This window comes from Macadamia integrifolia, chromosome 8 (genome assembly GCF_013358625.1).
Source record: "Macadamia integrifolia cultivar HAES 741 chromosome 8, SCU_Mint_v3, whole genome shotgun sequence".
Classification (NCBI taxonomy): Eukaryota; Viridiplantae; Streptophyta; class Magnoliopsida; order Proteales; family Proteaceae; genus Macadamia; species Macadamia integrifolia.
The window spans coordinates 33,150,187-33,161,892 of NC_056564.1; the positions used below are offsets into that span (position 1 = coordinate 33,150,187).

At 35.4% G+C, this 11,706-nt stretch overlaps 1 protein-coding gene across 2 annotated transcripts; it reads left to right on the forward strand.

Moving 5' to 3' along the window:
- Positions 1 to 8,703: 8,703 nt before the first annotated feature.
- On the forward strand, positions 8,704 to 11,265 carry LOC122085389 (transcription factor EAT1-like). 2 transcript variants are annotated; one of them, XM_042653786.1, is made up of 4 exons: positions 8,704 to 9,117; positions 9,279 to 10,478; positions 10,597 to 11,025; positions 11,132 to 11,265. In XM_042653786.1, the coding sequence occupies exons 1-4, from the start codon at positions 9,112 to 9,114 to the stop codon at positions 11,234 to 11,236; spliced, it is 1,740 nt and encodes a 579-aa protein (XP_042509720.1). In that variant the 5' UTR covers positions 8,704 to 9,111; the 3' UTR covers positions 11,237 to 11,265. The 2 variants fall into 2 exon arrangements, with proteins under 2 accessions (XP_042509720.1, XP_042509719.1); XM_042653785.1 differs by having other exon boundaries at positions 8,704 to 10,478.
- Positions 11,266 to 11,706: the final 441 nt, after the last annotated feature.

Consider the following 11,706-nt stretch of genomic DNA (forward strand, 5'->3'; position numbering starts at 1 on the left):
TCAAGTGGACTCCAAATCCTCCCTAGAATGAAGGATATCTCTTGATATCTCCCAGGATATGTGGGGTACGTAGAGCTCCCATAACTGAGACATCCTCTCGATTCACTCTCCTAATATAACTCTTTCTAAATATGGACTCCTACCAGCGGTAGGAAGCATGCCAAATTATGAATCTCTTCATTGTCGCTATTCCTCAGCTATAAATAGACAGGTAAGACTCCTCTCAAGGGGATCAAAATTTTTCCATTCTGATTTAGGCAGCCCAATGCTTACTCTCTTGTGTTTTCTCCTCTGTGCAGGTTCCACAAGTAGCCTCTCGTTGTAACAATAAGACACATTTTACATTCAAGGATAATGTCTCAAAAAATGTGAGAGTATAAATGAATATTTATCACAAGTAGGTAGGATAAAAAATTTAAAACAAGATGTTTGTATGCTTCCACAGGCGCCCATGGAACAATGGACATTTTCTAACCTTTTTCGACCAAGTGTTCATCCTTTTCCATAGACATCCATAATTGCTTTTCCTCTCAAATAGTGAACGGTAAATCGGTCATATCCTTCTCTTCTGAGCTCGGATCGTCTTCATTCTTGAATCATTGGAAAGAAGACTCAGAGTGCTAAAATTATTATACTTTGATCTTGGGCTAAAAATGAATAGATAAGGTGCTAAATTTCTCAATGGATATGGCGACTGAATTCAGTATGATACAGGCTTAGGATCATGTCCACTCCCTATTGAGTGAAGGGTCTCCTTTTGTTAGTGGCGATATCTTGTTGAGATTTGTCTAGGCTCTCAGAAATGAATCACATTTTCTCAGGCATTATTTGAACTCCTCCTTCAGCAAAGTACTTCTCTTCAATATCAGCCTGGGATTTAATGTGAATTTCGGGATTGCCGGAGCTTGGGAGAAGGAAGTTTGGTTTCAAAGAAATATCCCTTAGCAGTCCTTCACTACTTGGCAATGTTTAGCAGATGCGCTTTCATCTGCTGACCAGCTTCTGAAGAGAGGTAAGCAGGTTAATCACTTTGGTTGCTTCTGTTGGGAGGGTATCAAGTAAACCACCTTTTCTTCCGATGCATCTCTATAAGTCAAATTTAAAGAGACATATTGAACTTAGTTCCATCCTACCCATAGTGTTGATTCAAACATCTTGGCTGAGGCTGTGTGGATAAAGGATAACTTTATCCTTCTCTTTTTCTTTTTCTTCCTTTGGCAATAAAGTTGATATTATCTATAAATAAATTAAAGTAAAATAAAAGCTTCTTACATATCCTGTCCAAGCTAGCTTAATTGAATTGATTTTCCATTGAGATGCTATCTTGACAACAACCTTCACTTTGTTCTTTACGCTTGATTGGGCTGGCTCTTGGTTAAGCAATTCTTCTTGATACATGCCTTGAACACTTGAGCTACTTGGGATGTATAGATTCTTTCACATATGAACACAAGATTAGTAAACTCATAACCCATCATCCCAATGTAAGGAAGAATTGTAGACACCCACACATATATCAACACATTTGGTAAAAGCTTGTTGGATGTTGTAAGATTAGATGCGTGTCCTTCCAACGTATTTACTGAGATGAAACAAATTAATTATAGTTTAATTGCAACAGCCCTATTGTACTGTTTTCTTGTTCACAACTATGGATATATTTGGCCAATATGTTATAGGATTGTTGTACTGTATAGTTCCCCAATGGGGACTGGAATGGATATATATATATATATATATATGTGTGTGTGTGTGTGTATATGGGGACCAATCAGGAATCTTGATTAGATGCGTGTCCTTCCATCTATCACTTGATTGATTGGTCAAAAAGGTATAGATGTAAATACGGGTGATGCTCAATATGGTTTCTAACTACTATTTTTTTTTTTTTTCAAGGTAAAAGCATCCATGTAAGTGAGTTGTCTAGCGCTGGCTAATTGTAGCCCCGAACCAAAAAATTTGCAAAATAGATCTATTATAGTTATAGTAAATTAATATTATTTGAATCATATTTTCAAACATTTTTGTGTCTGGTCCCTAGTTTTGATGCTCTCATATTTATGTGTAATGGATTAATCAAGGTGGTGATTTGAATGCATACATACAAGGTCGTTGTAGATAGTAGTTGTGTGTGTGGCGCAGGGGGGTTAAAAAATGTAATAAAATTTTGTAGCATTGAGAATTTTTAGGTTATGCCTTTGTTTGGGTTATCATTTTGTGTAGTTATAGATAAAGTTATCCTTTAGGATCACACCACTGGGGATGATCGTGTTCATTAGATTGTAATCTTTATCATTAGTCTTCTTATAAAAGAGAGACTAATGCTAATACCCTAATTGCGCAACACATTATTGAGAAAATTTTGAGGTGAGGAAGAGAGTCTCTCCATCTTCAAGCTTAGGTTACGGCCATTGGAGACTGAGCATTCAATAGAGATCATCACCGAGTGTTGCATTTGGAGGGTCATACCATCTTATTTTATTCTAGGTAACCTCCACTCCTAGTTGTTTGCTTTAAGTGCTGTGTTCATCAAGATCCAAATACTGGAAAAATTTTATTGCCGTATGTTAATGTGACACAATTGAACGTATGGAGGCTAAATATTGTTTTACCACTAACGAACCCTCGAATCTATAAAGTAAGATGAAACCCTGATTCCTAACAGGAAGAAGAACAATAGACACAAATTTGTTTATAAATTTGTTTACAACTAGCTTGCTTCCTTTGAACCATCAATTTTAATGGGTTTGATGATGATTACCAGATTCCCGACATTGAAACATCCAACAAGAAACGTTCCTTAATCGGTGCACTTCCTAAGACCTAGCTAGGAAAAACTCTCTTTGCTTCCTTCCTTCCCTACTTAACAAACTAACTTAATTAATTATTCTATAATAATAATAATAATAATAATGTTTAATCATTACTTCACTACTCAAACTCCCTACCAGATTAACTAATACTGAAGTAGTCTTCCAAAATTTCTCTTTCTTTCCAATCTCGTCCTAACCAATTAACAAATTTCTTGCCCTTTCAACCATCTCCATCTCCAAGGATTTTTTGTGACGTTAGGTGTTTGGTTCCTCTCTGCACGGCACCAATTAATAATAGTAAATCCCTTCTAGCTAGTCCAATCAATGGGACAGAAATAGAACATTTGGTTGAATTATATATATATGGTCATATTACATAACCTCCAATGCTTTTCTTAGTATTATGATTGGGTTGGTATGATACAATCCGTACAAGATGCATTGTTGGGTCCACGCTTGCCGTGTTCTGTTAGAGAGATTCTTTAATGAACCGTAGGACTAGCATTAGTTGCTGACGTGACTCTTTATGAGTAATTTGTAGGAGCTTTGCCAACTTTCAGCTGCGAGCTAGATTCACTGTAGACCTCTTTAATATTCTTTATGAACATACGTATTGGCCTGGCTGTCTATTTCAGGCCCGCCAGGCAGTCCCGATCGAGTTCGACTGTTTAAAGCTTGAACTGATTAATAAACATGACGAACTTTAGGCTTGTTCAATTATAATCAATCATTCCCGGTGTAAAAGCCAATGTTACCTAATGGGCAATTGATTGGGACTGACCGATTAATCCAATTCATTTTAAAAAAACATGAAAACATGGTCTATTCGGTTGGTTTTCCTTACAGTTTTTTTTTTTTCTTAAACTTCTTCAAATTTGTTTATCAAATGACAAAAAAAGTGTTTTTTTTTTTTTTTTCCTACTCTTAGTTTATTTAAAAAAACATAAAAACAAATCACTAGACAACTAACACAAGTTCTGATATTCTACAAATAGATGACAGCATGGTTTCTGCACTAGTGTAAGACCAATTAAACCATCAACAATGGTGGAATTTCTATCTTTTACATGGGACAGGACGATCATTGCATCTTTCCATGCATCTTGGCTCAGAAACCACTTGGCCTTTAGGATTTTTATTTTTATTTTTTACATTGTCGTACAACCCTTGATCATATGCCATGTGTTCAAATTTGGGTGCCATGTCATTTTTGTCACTACTCCACTAACAAGCAAGCCCGGAGGATGGATGTTGGGTCAACATTTCATGAATCCCACTATCCACCCTGATTTTGTGGGGCACCTAAATCTTTTGTGGCCTTTTTAACGTTTGGAAAAGCTTGTAAAAGCCTAGCCCTCTTTACCATAAAAGGTTAAAGGCAGAATTTAACCAGTCAAAGTGTCAAACGACCACCCATTCTCACCATCATATACATATGGCATCCAAGTGGATCCAACTATACTCTCTCTCTCTCTCTCTCTGATCTGTGTTTTTTTAATGAAATTATTTTTATATGTTCTCTACTCATTCAAAGAACTGAAATTTGATCAAATGGTTAAGATGAGCACATGTTTTCTTGTGTGACATGCTTCTCATCAGCTTTTATTGCTTTATTTCCTAATTTGCTTCCCAATAGTTATACTTAGAGAAAATAGATACAGTTGTTTCCTATGATTAATGATTTATTGGTATACAGAGGCATCATGTTTGTCCTTCTAGAATTAACTAAAATATTCCTAGTCTCCCATATCAGACCAAACACATACATAACTATTAATAAAAGAAAAAGCATTTGCTCATCATAGATATGCACTCTCGTCCTTAATCTTCAATACCTGAAACTCCATGTGGGGGAATGATTGGAATTCTAGTTTACTATCAACTATACTATCTCTCCCCATTATTAATCATATTTTAAAAATGGTAATTTCTTTAAATAATGATTCTCTCTAGTGTGAGCTCTTCAAAAGAGGGATCTTTACCATGATAATGGCTGCGAAATTCTTAATTTTTGGCTCATTTACTAGCCGAATTGGATTATCAAACAAGTGAGCATGTTTATCTCTTTGCTCACATTGCTGACGTTTTCTCTAGAAAATCAAACTCCATCTAAAATTTAACATATTTTTCTGGAGGTTAACTAATAGAGGACTTCCCACCAAAGACATCCTGGGAAAATGGTTGGATATTAATCCAATCTGTGGATTGTGTCTAAGTCAATAAGGATCTATTGAGCATGTTTTTCTTTCATGCAAATTCTCCAAAAAGATTTGGGGCAATGGACTGAAGATTTTTTTTTTCTTTTACCTTTATGCATGTTATATTGCCCCATTATTTCATAAAACTGTAATTTTACGGATCTTCCTGCTTTACGCATAGATCTGACTATGTTTTGGTAAAATATGTTTTTTCTTTGGATCATTGGATGGTGCTTTAAAAAATATTTTGTTCAATATATACATCATCAAAATCTAACGGTCAGATCTCCTAGAATCAGCCCTAGAAAATTGCTAAAAAGGAGATCACCATGGGCCCTTTATTTTAGGACCATCCGGTAATATTAAAAGGCTATTAAAGATTCTCAATCAACGGTTGTAAAATATTCACAATCAAATGTGCTAATAATTTACCACTATTAAATATTTATATTCAAAATCATTTATATTATTTGTTAATGAAAATAAAATTTTAAATAACAACTATGCTATCACAACCACCGTTATATAATTCATTTAGTAGTGGTATTATATTACCATCACTAAATGTCCACCTTTACTTCTTACTTTTTAATTAAAATAATATGTTATTACCTTCTTAGGAGAAGTATCATACATAGTCATGTATGAATATAGTCAACACTTTAGCTTGTTAGAGATACTATTACTGGACATGTATTGGCCAAATCAGCACTTTACGATGAGTTAGCACACCTTTTTGATATCGGCTCTGTATCAGCCAGAAAGTATAAAAATAAAAATAAAAATAAAAATAAAAATAAAAATAAAAATAATAATAATAATAATAATAATAATAATAATAATAATAATAATAATAATAATAATAATAATACACAAAATGCAATAATTATTACTATAATTTTGCAAAAAATTGTAAAATCTATAAACTATAAATATCCAAATTGAAAATAATATATAGCTTTTGTGTTAAATATTGCATACAATGTAATATTTATTGTACCATGTATATCAAAATGGTAAATATTAAGAAAACTCCATGAAATATATACTAAATTGTACATGAAACTTGTAATCAGTTTCAAAGGAATAAAATGAAAAATTTGTTAACTGGCTAAAAACTCGGTTGAATCTGATTTAGTTGGAATTGTTTAGAATCGAACAGAGTTAACCCAAATCCTAAATTCTAGTAATAATAACCCTAAATCCCAAACCCTACATATTTTATGGTAACTTGTAGCTAAATGTATACCTCAGCTAGTTATTTTTAATTAAAATAAAATTGATATTTTATTCTTAGTGAAAAAGTTTCATACATGGTAATATATGAATATGTTCAACAGCTTACGTTTGAATTACTTTAGTTTTGTTTGAATCAGTTAAATTTGAACCCACGACCTAAACCTAGAAACCCATTAAGTAAAAGTTATTATTAGTAGTAATAGTATTATAATAGTCTTTACCCAAAAATAATAATAATAATAATAATTTAGTGTTATAATAGTAGTAAGAATAGTAGTACGGTGGATGAATGTATTGTTTTTTAATTAATAATAATAATAAAATAAAGTATAAATAGCGATGGTAATAAAAAATCGCCTATTTATTACAATCAACGATGATTTTTTATAGCCACTGCAATGCATGCCAATGGTCTCTCTGGTGCATCACGATACCTATCGATAACGGTATATGAAAAAATAAAATTTATAATGAAAATTTTAACAAATTATCATCAAAAGATATAATAACTATTAATAAAATGTACCATAATATTATATACAAAATTGCCTCATAAGTATTTTAAAATTTTGTTGAATATTCTAAGTTTGGTTTTATAAAGCAAGGGGGAGGTGAGAGGCATGTCTTGCGTTTCCCAACTTCCTCCTTCAAGAATAACCGCAAGAGCAAGTGGAAAGAGCATGAGAAAGTTTAAGAGTAAGAGAAGAATTAAAAGGCATGTGGGTTTTATATTTACAAGGTTTGAATGGCATTTAAGTAATTAAAAATACAGTAGTTATAAGTAGTAAATAAAAAATAAGGCCAAATATGGCTTAGAGAGTCAAACACTTAGCTTAACCGATCGACTTAATTCAAGCATTCGAAGTTTGAAAAAAAAAAAAATTTATCAAAATAAATAAAACATTTTCTTGATCTCTCATGAACTTTATGTGATCAGTCTTCCTTCCCAACAAACTCGCTCGTGTTAAGCTTTCTGAACCTTTGGCGCCCAAAACTTAACCACTCAGTCAAGTTAGTTTGGATTTCAGGTTTGCATGCATGGTGTTTATGTTTTGTGTTATGGAACTTTCCTTGCTCACAAAGGTTACTCTAGTTATATATATAAATATATATATATATATATATATTTATTTATTTATTTATTTATTTATTTTTGTATGTATGTATAAGGGGAATAGAATGGGCTCTCATCGCGTGCTTCCTGTGCCAGGCATGGCCCATTGAGAAGGTCCACATGGGGATAAAGATAGGTTGGTATTTTAGGTATTATAGGGGTGGGGGTGTAATTTTTCCGCCTATGTGGATAGGTATAGAAGTCTCGCAACCAAAGACCGTTCTTTAGCCCTCTATATAAATATCTAAGACCATCGGATTGAAATCTTTTGGTTTACGTGATTGAAGATGAAGATTACTAATTAAATCGGGCTTAACCGTTTAGCAAATGATGATTTGTGTCTAACCACTCAAATTCAAATAAAAAAATCCTCAATATTCCGTGTAGAATCTGACCCACTAGACCATTCAAAAAAATTGACGTGTTATACACATAAGGAGAAAGTTTTTGTATACTCACATACAACCATCAATGGCTATAAATGTTTGCTCTTTATTTATGAATGATCAATAATATCCTCACTATAGCGTGATAACCTCCATACACCATTAGAAAGCAGCATATTATACTATAAACAATCAAAGTCTTTAACAGTAGCCATGTTTTGGGATAACTCAGAAGCCAACCGGAACACCCGAGTAGCATCACCAAACTGAACGAACATATTACGAAAAAAAAAAACCAAACTGACCCATTACGGGTTGGGCCGGGCTGGTTACAATTAATAAAACCATTGGTATATATGTGTGGGAGAGACGAGGTGGAGAATTAGACCTTGATCAATCAAAACAAATCTATATATCCCCTCGGATCACCAAAATCAGCCAAACCAAACGGTTCAATCATCAAATCAGATATAATCTATAATATGGTTGACCGGGTCAGCACCCTGGTTTGGTAAAAATGACCACTTTCTTCTTATAATTCCACAAAAGGCTCTCAATTGCTTGCAATCTAGCTAGCAAAAAAAAAAAAAAAAAAAAAAAAAAGCAAATATCATAACCGTGGATCATAAGAAAAATCAATCCGACGGTTGGATAATATTCATCTAGAGAGAGAGAGAGAGTATTTTGGTCATGTGGGCGGGCCAATGCAAGAGGCATTCTCTCTCTCTCTCTCTCTCTCTCTCTCTCTCTCTCTATTACAATTTGTGAGAGGTGAATTGAATTGAAGGGGTATTTGTGTGATTAAAGTGAAATGAATGAAAAAGCTGCTGTTGTTCTTACTTATTACAACTACTGATGGGAAAGAAAGAAAGAGATATCACGCGCAGTATCAGAATACGGAGATTTCGTTTGTGGACCTACAGATAGGGGGAATCTCAGTAACAACTTCCTTCCCCTGCTGCTGCTGGGCAACAGCCGATTGGAAGAATTCCAATTCTCTCTCTATCTCTCTCTCTTTCTCTTTTCTCTTTTTTATAAAGAAACAAACAAAACCATCGCTAACCTGCTTATCTCCCAACAAACATCCCGTCCTTTTCATCTCTCCTCTTATGTGTAACATTCTTTCATCTGCCTTCACAGAGCTTCATTTATTTCGATGCTTCTTCATCTGGGTTCCTTTCTACCAATAATATATAGAGAAATAAAAAAATCTGGGTTTCCTTTTCTCTGTAATTACTCACAATTTGGCTGGATAGATACTTTTCTGCTTTAATCGATTTCACTCTTTAGTTTTAAGCAAATTAAACCCACATCCATTCATTGATTCAGAACTTGGTTGCTGGCTGTTGAAACAATTTTGGATGCAGGTGAATATTTTATCTCCTTCTCTCCTCTCATTCCTCATGATTTCAATGTTCGATCATTCATTTACTTCAAATGATTTTAGGGGTGGGTTTAAAGCATGTGGAATAATAGCTTTTGGAATTCATTAATTAGCTGTATTTCCATCTATGTTAAACTGATTCAGACAAGTACCCATAAATCAAGGAAACCGACATTGGTACATCACCACATCACGATCTCAATACACACTACTACTGCTGCTGCTGCTACTACTACTACTACTACTGAGGGAGAAAGAGACAAAGAAATGTATGAAGAGCCTCAATACTTTGATTCCCATGATCCCAACCACATGGCAATAGCAGCAGCAGCAGCAGAAGCAGAATTAGTTGATTGCCCTCAAACTGTCACAAACTCTTCTCCTCTGTCACCACCACCACCACTCATGGCAGAAGGAGGAGGAGGTAGTAGCAGCCACAGCCATAATAGCATGGAAGACAACCTCAAGCTTTCTGGGTTCTCCCTTGACGAGATTTCCAACCACCACAACTCCTCCCATGATGGTGACCCCGTTGCCGTTGCCGCCTCCATTGGAATCGACCTCCAACAGCATTTGGGCTTCGATCTGGAGCATGAGTTCAATACAAATTTGCTGCCAGAGATGCTTCAAGATCCCAATCAACCGCCTATGGTTAACCCCAACTGGGATTCTTCCCGACTCCAAGAGATGCAAGACATGAATTATAATCCTCTTCAGCACCAGCACCACCACCAGCAACAGCAACCACAACAGATGGGTTTGCAGCAGAATCTGCAATGCTTCAATTCCAGTACTGCCTTTGCAACCCCAGACCTTCTCAACCTCCTACACTTACCCAGATGCTCAGACTCCTCCATGCTCTCTAATCAAACAATCTCTTTCTCAAACAAGAAGCCTTCAAATTATCCGGCTTCATTGGATTTCTTCAGTGAACTCCCTACTGCCACCGTCACCGATGGTAATCCGGCATCGTCATCATCGGTCTTGTTTGATCACCCACCACCACTTCATCTGAACCTTCCCCCACAGCCTCCTTTATTTAGGGATCTATTTCACTCTTTACCACATAACTATAACTTACCTGCCTCAAGAGGTACTAGCACTACAGGTGGTTCCTTATTTGGTGGAATTGATGACAGAGAAGGAAGTGGAGGAGGTCTTTATCAGGATGGGGATGGTAGACAATTTGAGAATTCTGTACTGGACTTCAGGAGAGACATGGCTGGTTTGGGTAGAGCCGGTCGTGGTAGAGGAACCCATAACTTTTCCACCGAGAAGCAAAGGAGAGAACAAATAAATGAGAAGTACATGGCACTCAGGGCACTGATCCCAAACCCTACAAAGGTAATCAATCTCAATCTCAATCCCATCTGTCCTAGGATTTGCTTTTCTTTGATTATAATTACCCTTTCTTATTTGAGTCTCTTCTTAATTTTTTCTTTCATCTCTGCAACAACTCAAGGATGATAGAGCCTCAGTTGTTGGAGATGCAATCGAGTACATCAAGGAGCTGCTGAGAACAGTGGATGAGCTCAAAGTATTGGTTGATAAGAAGAAATGGAGGCAAGAGAGAAACAAGAGGTTGAAGCTAGAGGAAGAGACAACAGTGGACATGGAGAGTTCATCCATGAAGTCTCATCTTAGCACTCTCACCGACCGTGAGCAGTCTTTCAATGGATCGTTAAGGAGCTCATGGAGCCAGAGGAAATCGAAAGAGACGGAGGTCGATGTAAGAATCATCGACGATGAGGTAACCATCAAGCTTATACAGAAAAAGAAGATGAATTGTTTGCTTCTTGTATCCAAAGTCCTGGATGAACTCCAGTTGGAGCTCCTTCATGTTGCTGGTGGAAATATTGGAGATTATTATAGCTTCTTATTCAATACCAAGGTAAAAAAAATCAAATCTATAAACTTTTAAGTAAACCTTATTAATTGTATTTTCTTGATGATCATATTATATAAATGCTGTGGGTGGGTTTTGTGTTTTAATGCAGATATATGAAGGTTCTTCTGTTTATGCAAGTGCAATGGCCAAGAAGCTTCTTGAGGTTGTGGATAGACAGTATACAACATTCCCTCCTGCTCCTGGTAGCTTTTAGGGTTTCATGAAAGCCAAAAGTAGAGCTTAAAATTAAGAATGGTTTTATGTCATTTGTCTTCTTATTTTCTTTCCATCTGATTTAAAGGTTTATCTGTAACTATTGAAATAACTTTAACTTAATCCAATTATTTTGTCTCACAACTACCTACGTGTACAATATGATTTCAGGGATGCAACTCAGGTTGTGTGAGCTTGAATATATATGAGCTTGGTCCGTGATTGGCCACTCAATTCCTTGAGTTGAGCTTGGGTTGTACCTCAACTAAATCCAATCCTCTTGGCCTATTTGGTATATTTGTGAAGATGGGGTGTTTATTCAACATGAAATATAGAGTTCATAGCTTTGTGGGATTCTTCATTTTATTGAGGTACCGTTTGTTTGGTTGCAATGGGAATTTAAAGGGTAGGGAAGTGAAATTTTCATACTTTAAAAAGAAATGTTTATAATCATTACCCCATATGATTTTA

Excerpts from the sequence above, each read along its gene's own strand:
- LOC122085389 (XM_042653785.1), top strand. The coding sequence starts at position 9,213 with ATGTGGAATAATAGCTTTTGGAATTCATTAATTAGCTGTATTTCCATC. Across the intron at positions 10,479-10,596 it reads TGATCCCAAACCCTACAAAG|GATGATAGAGCCTCAGTTGT; the intron begins GTAATCAATCTC and ends CAACAACTCAAG. Across the intron at positions 11,026-11,131 it reads GCTTCTTATTCAATACCAAG|ATATATGAAGGTTCTTCTGT; the intron begins GTAAAAAAAATC and ends GTTTTAATGCAG.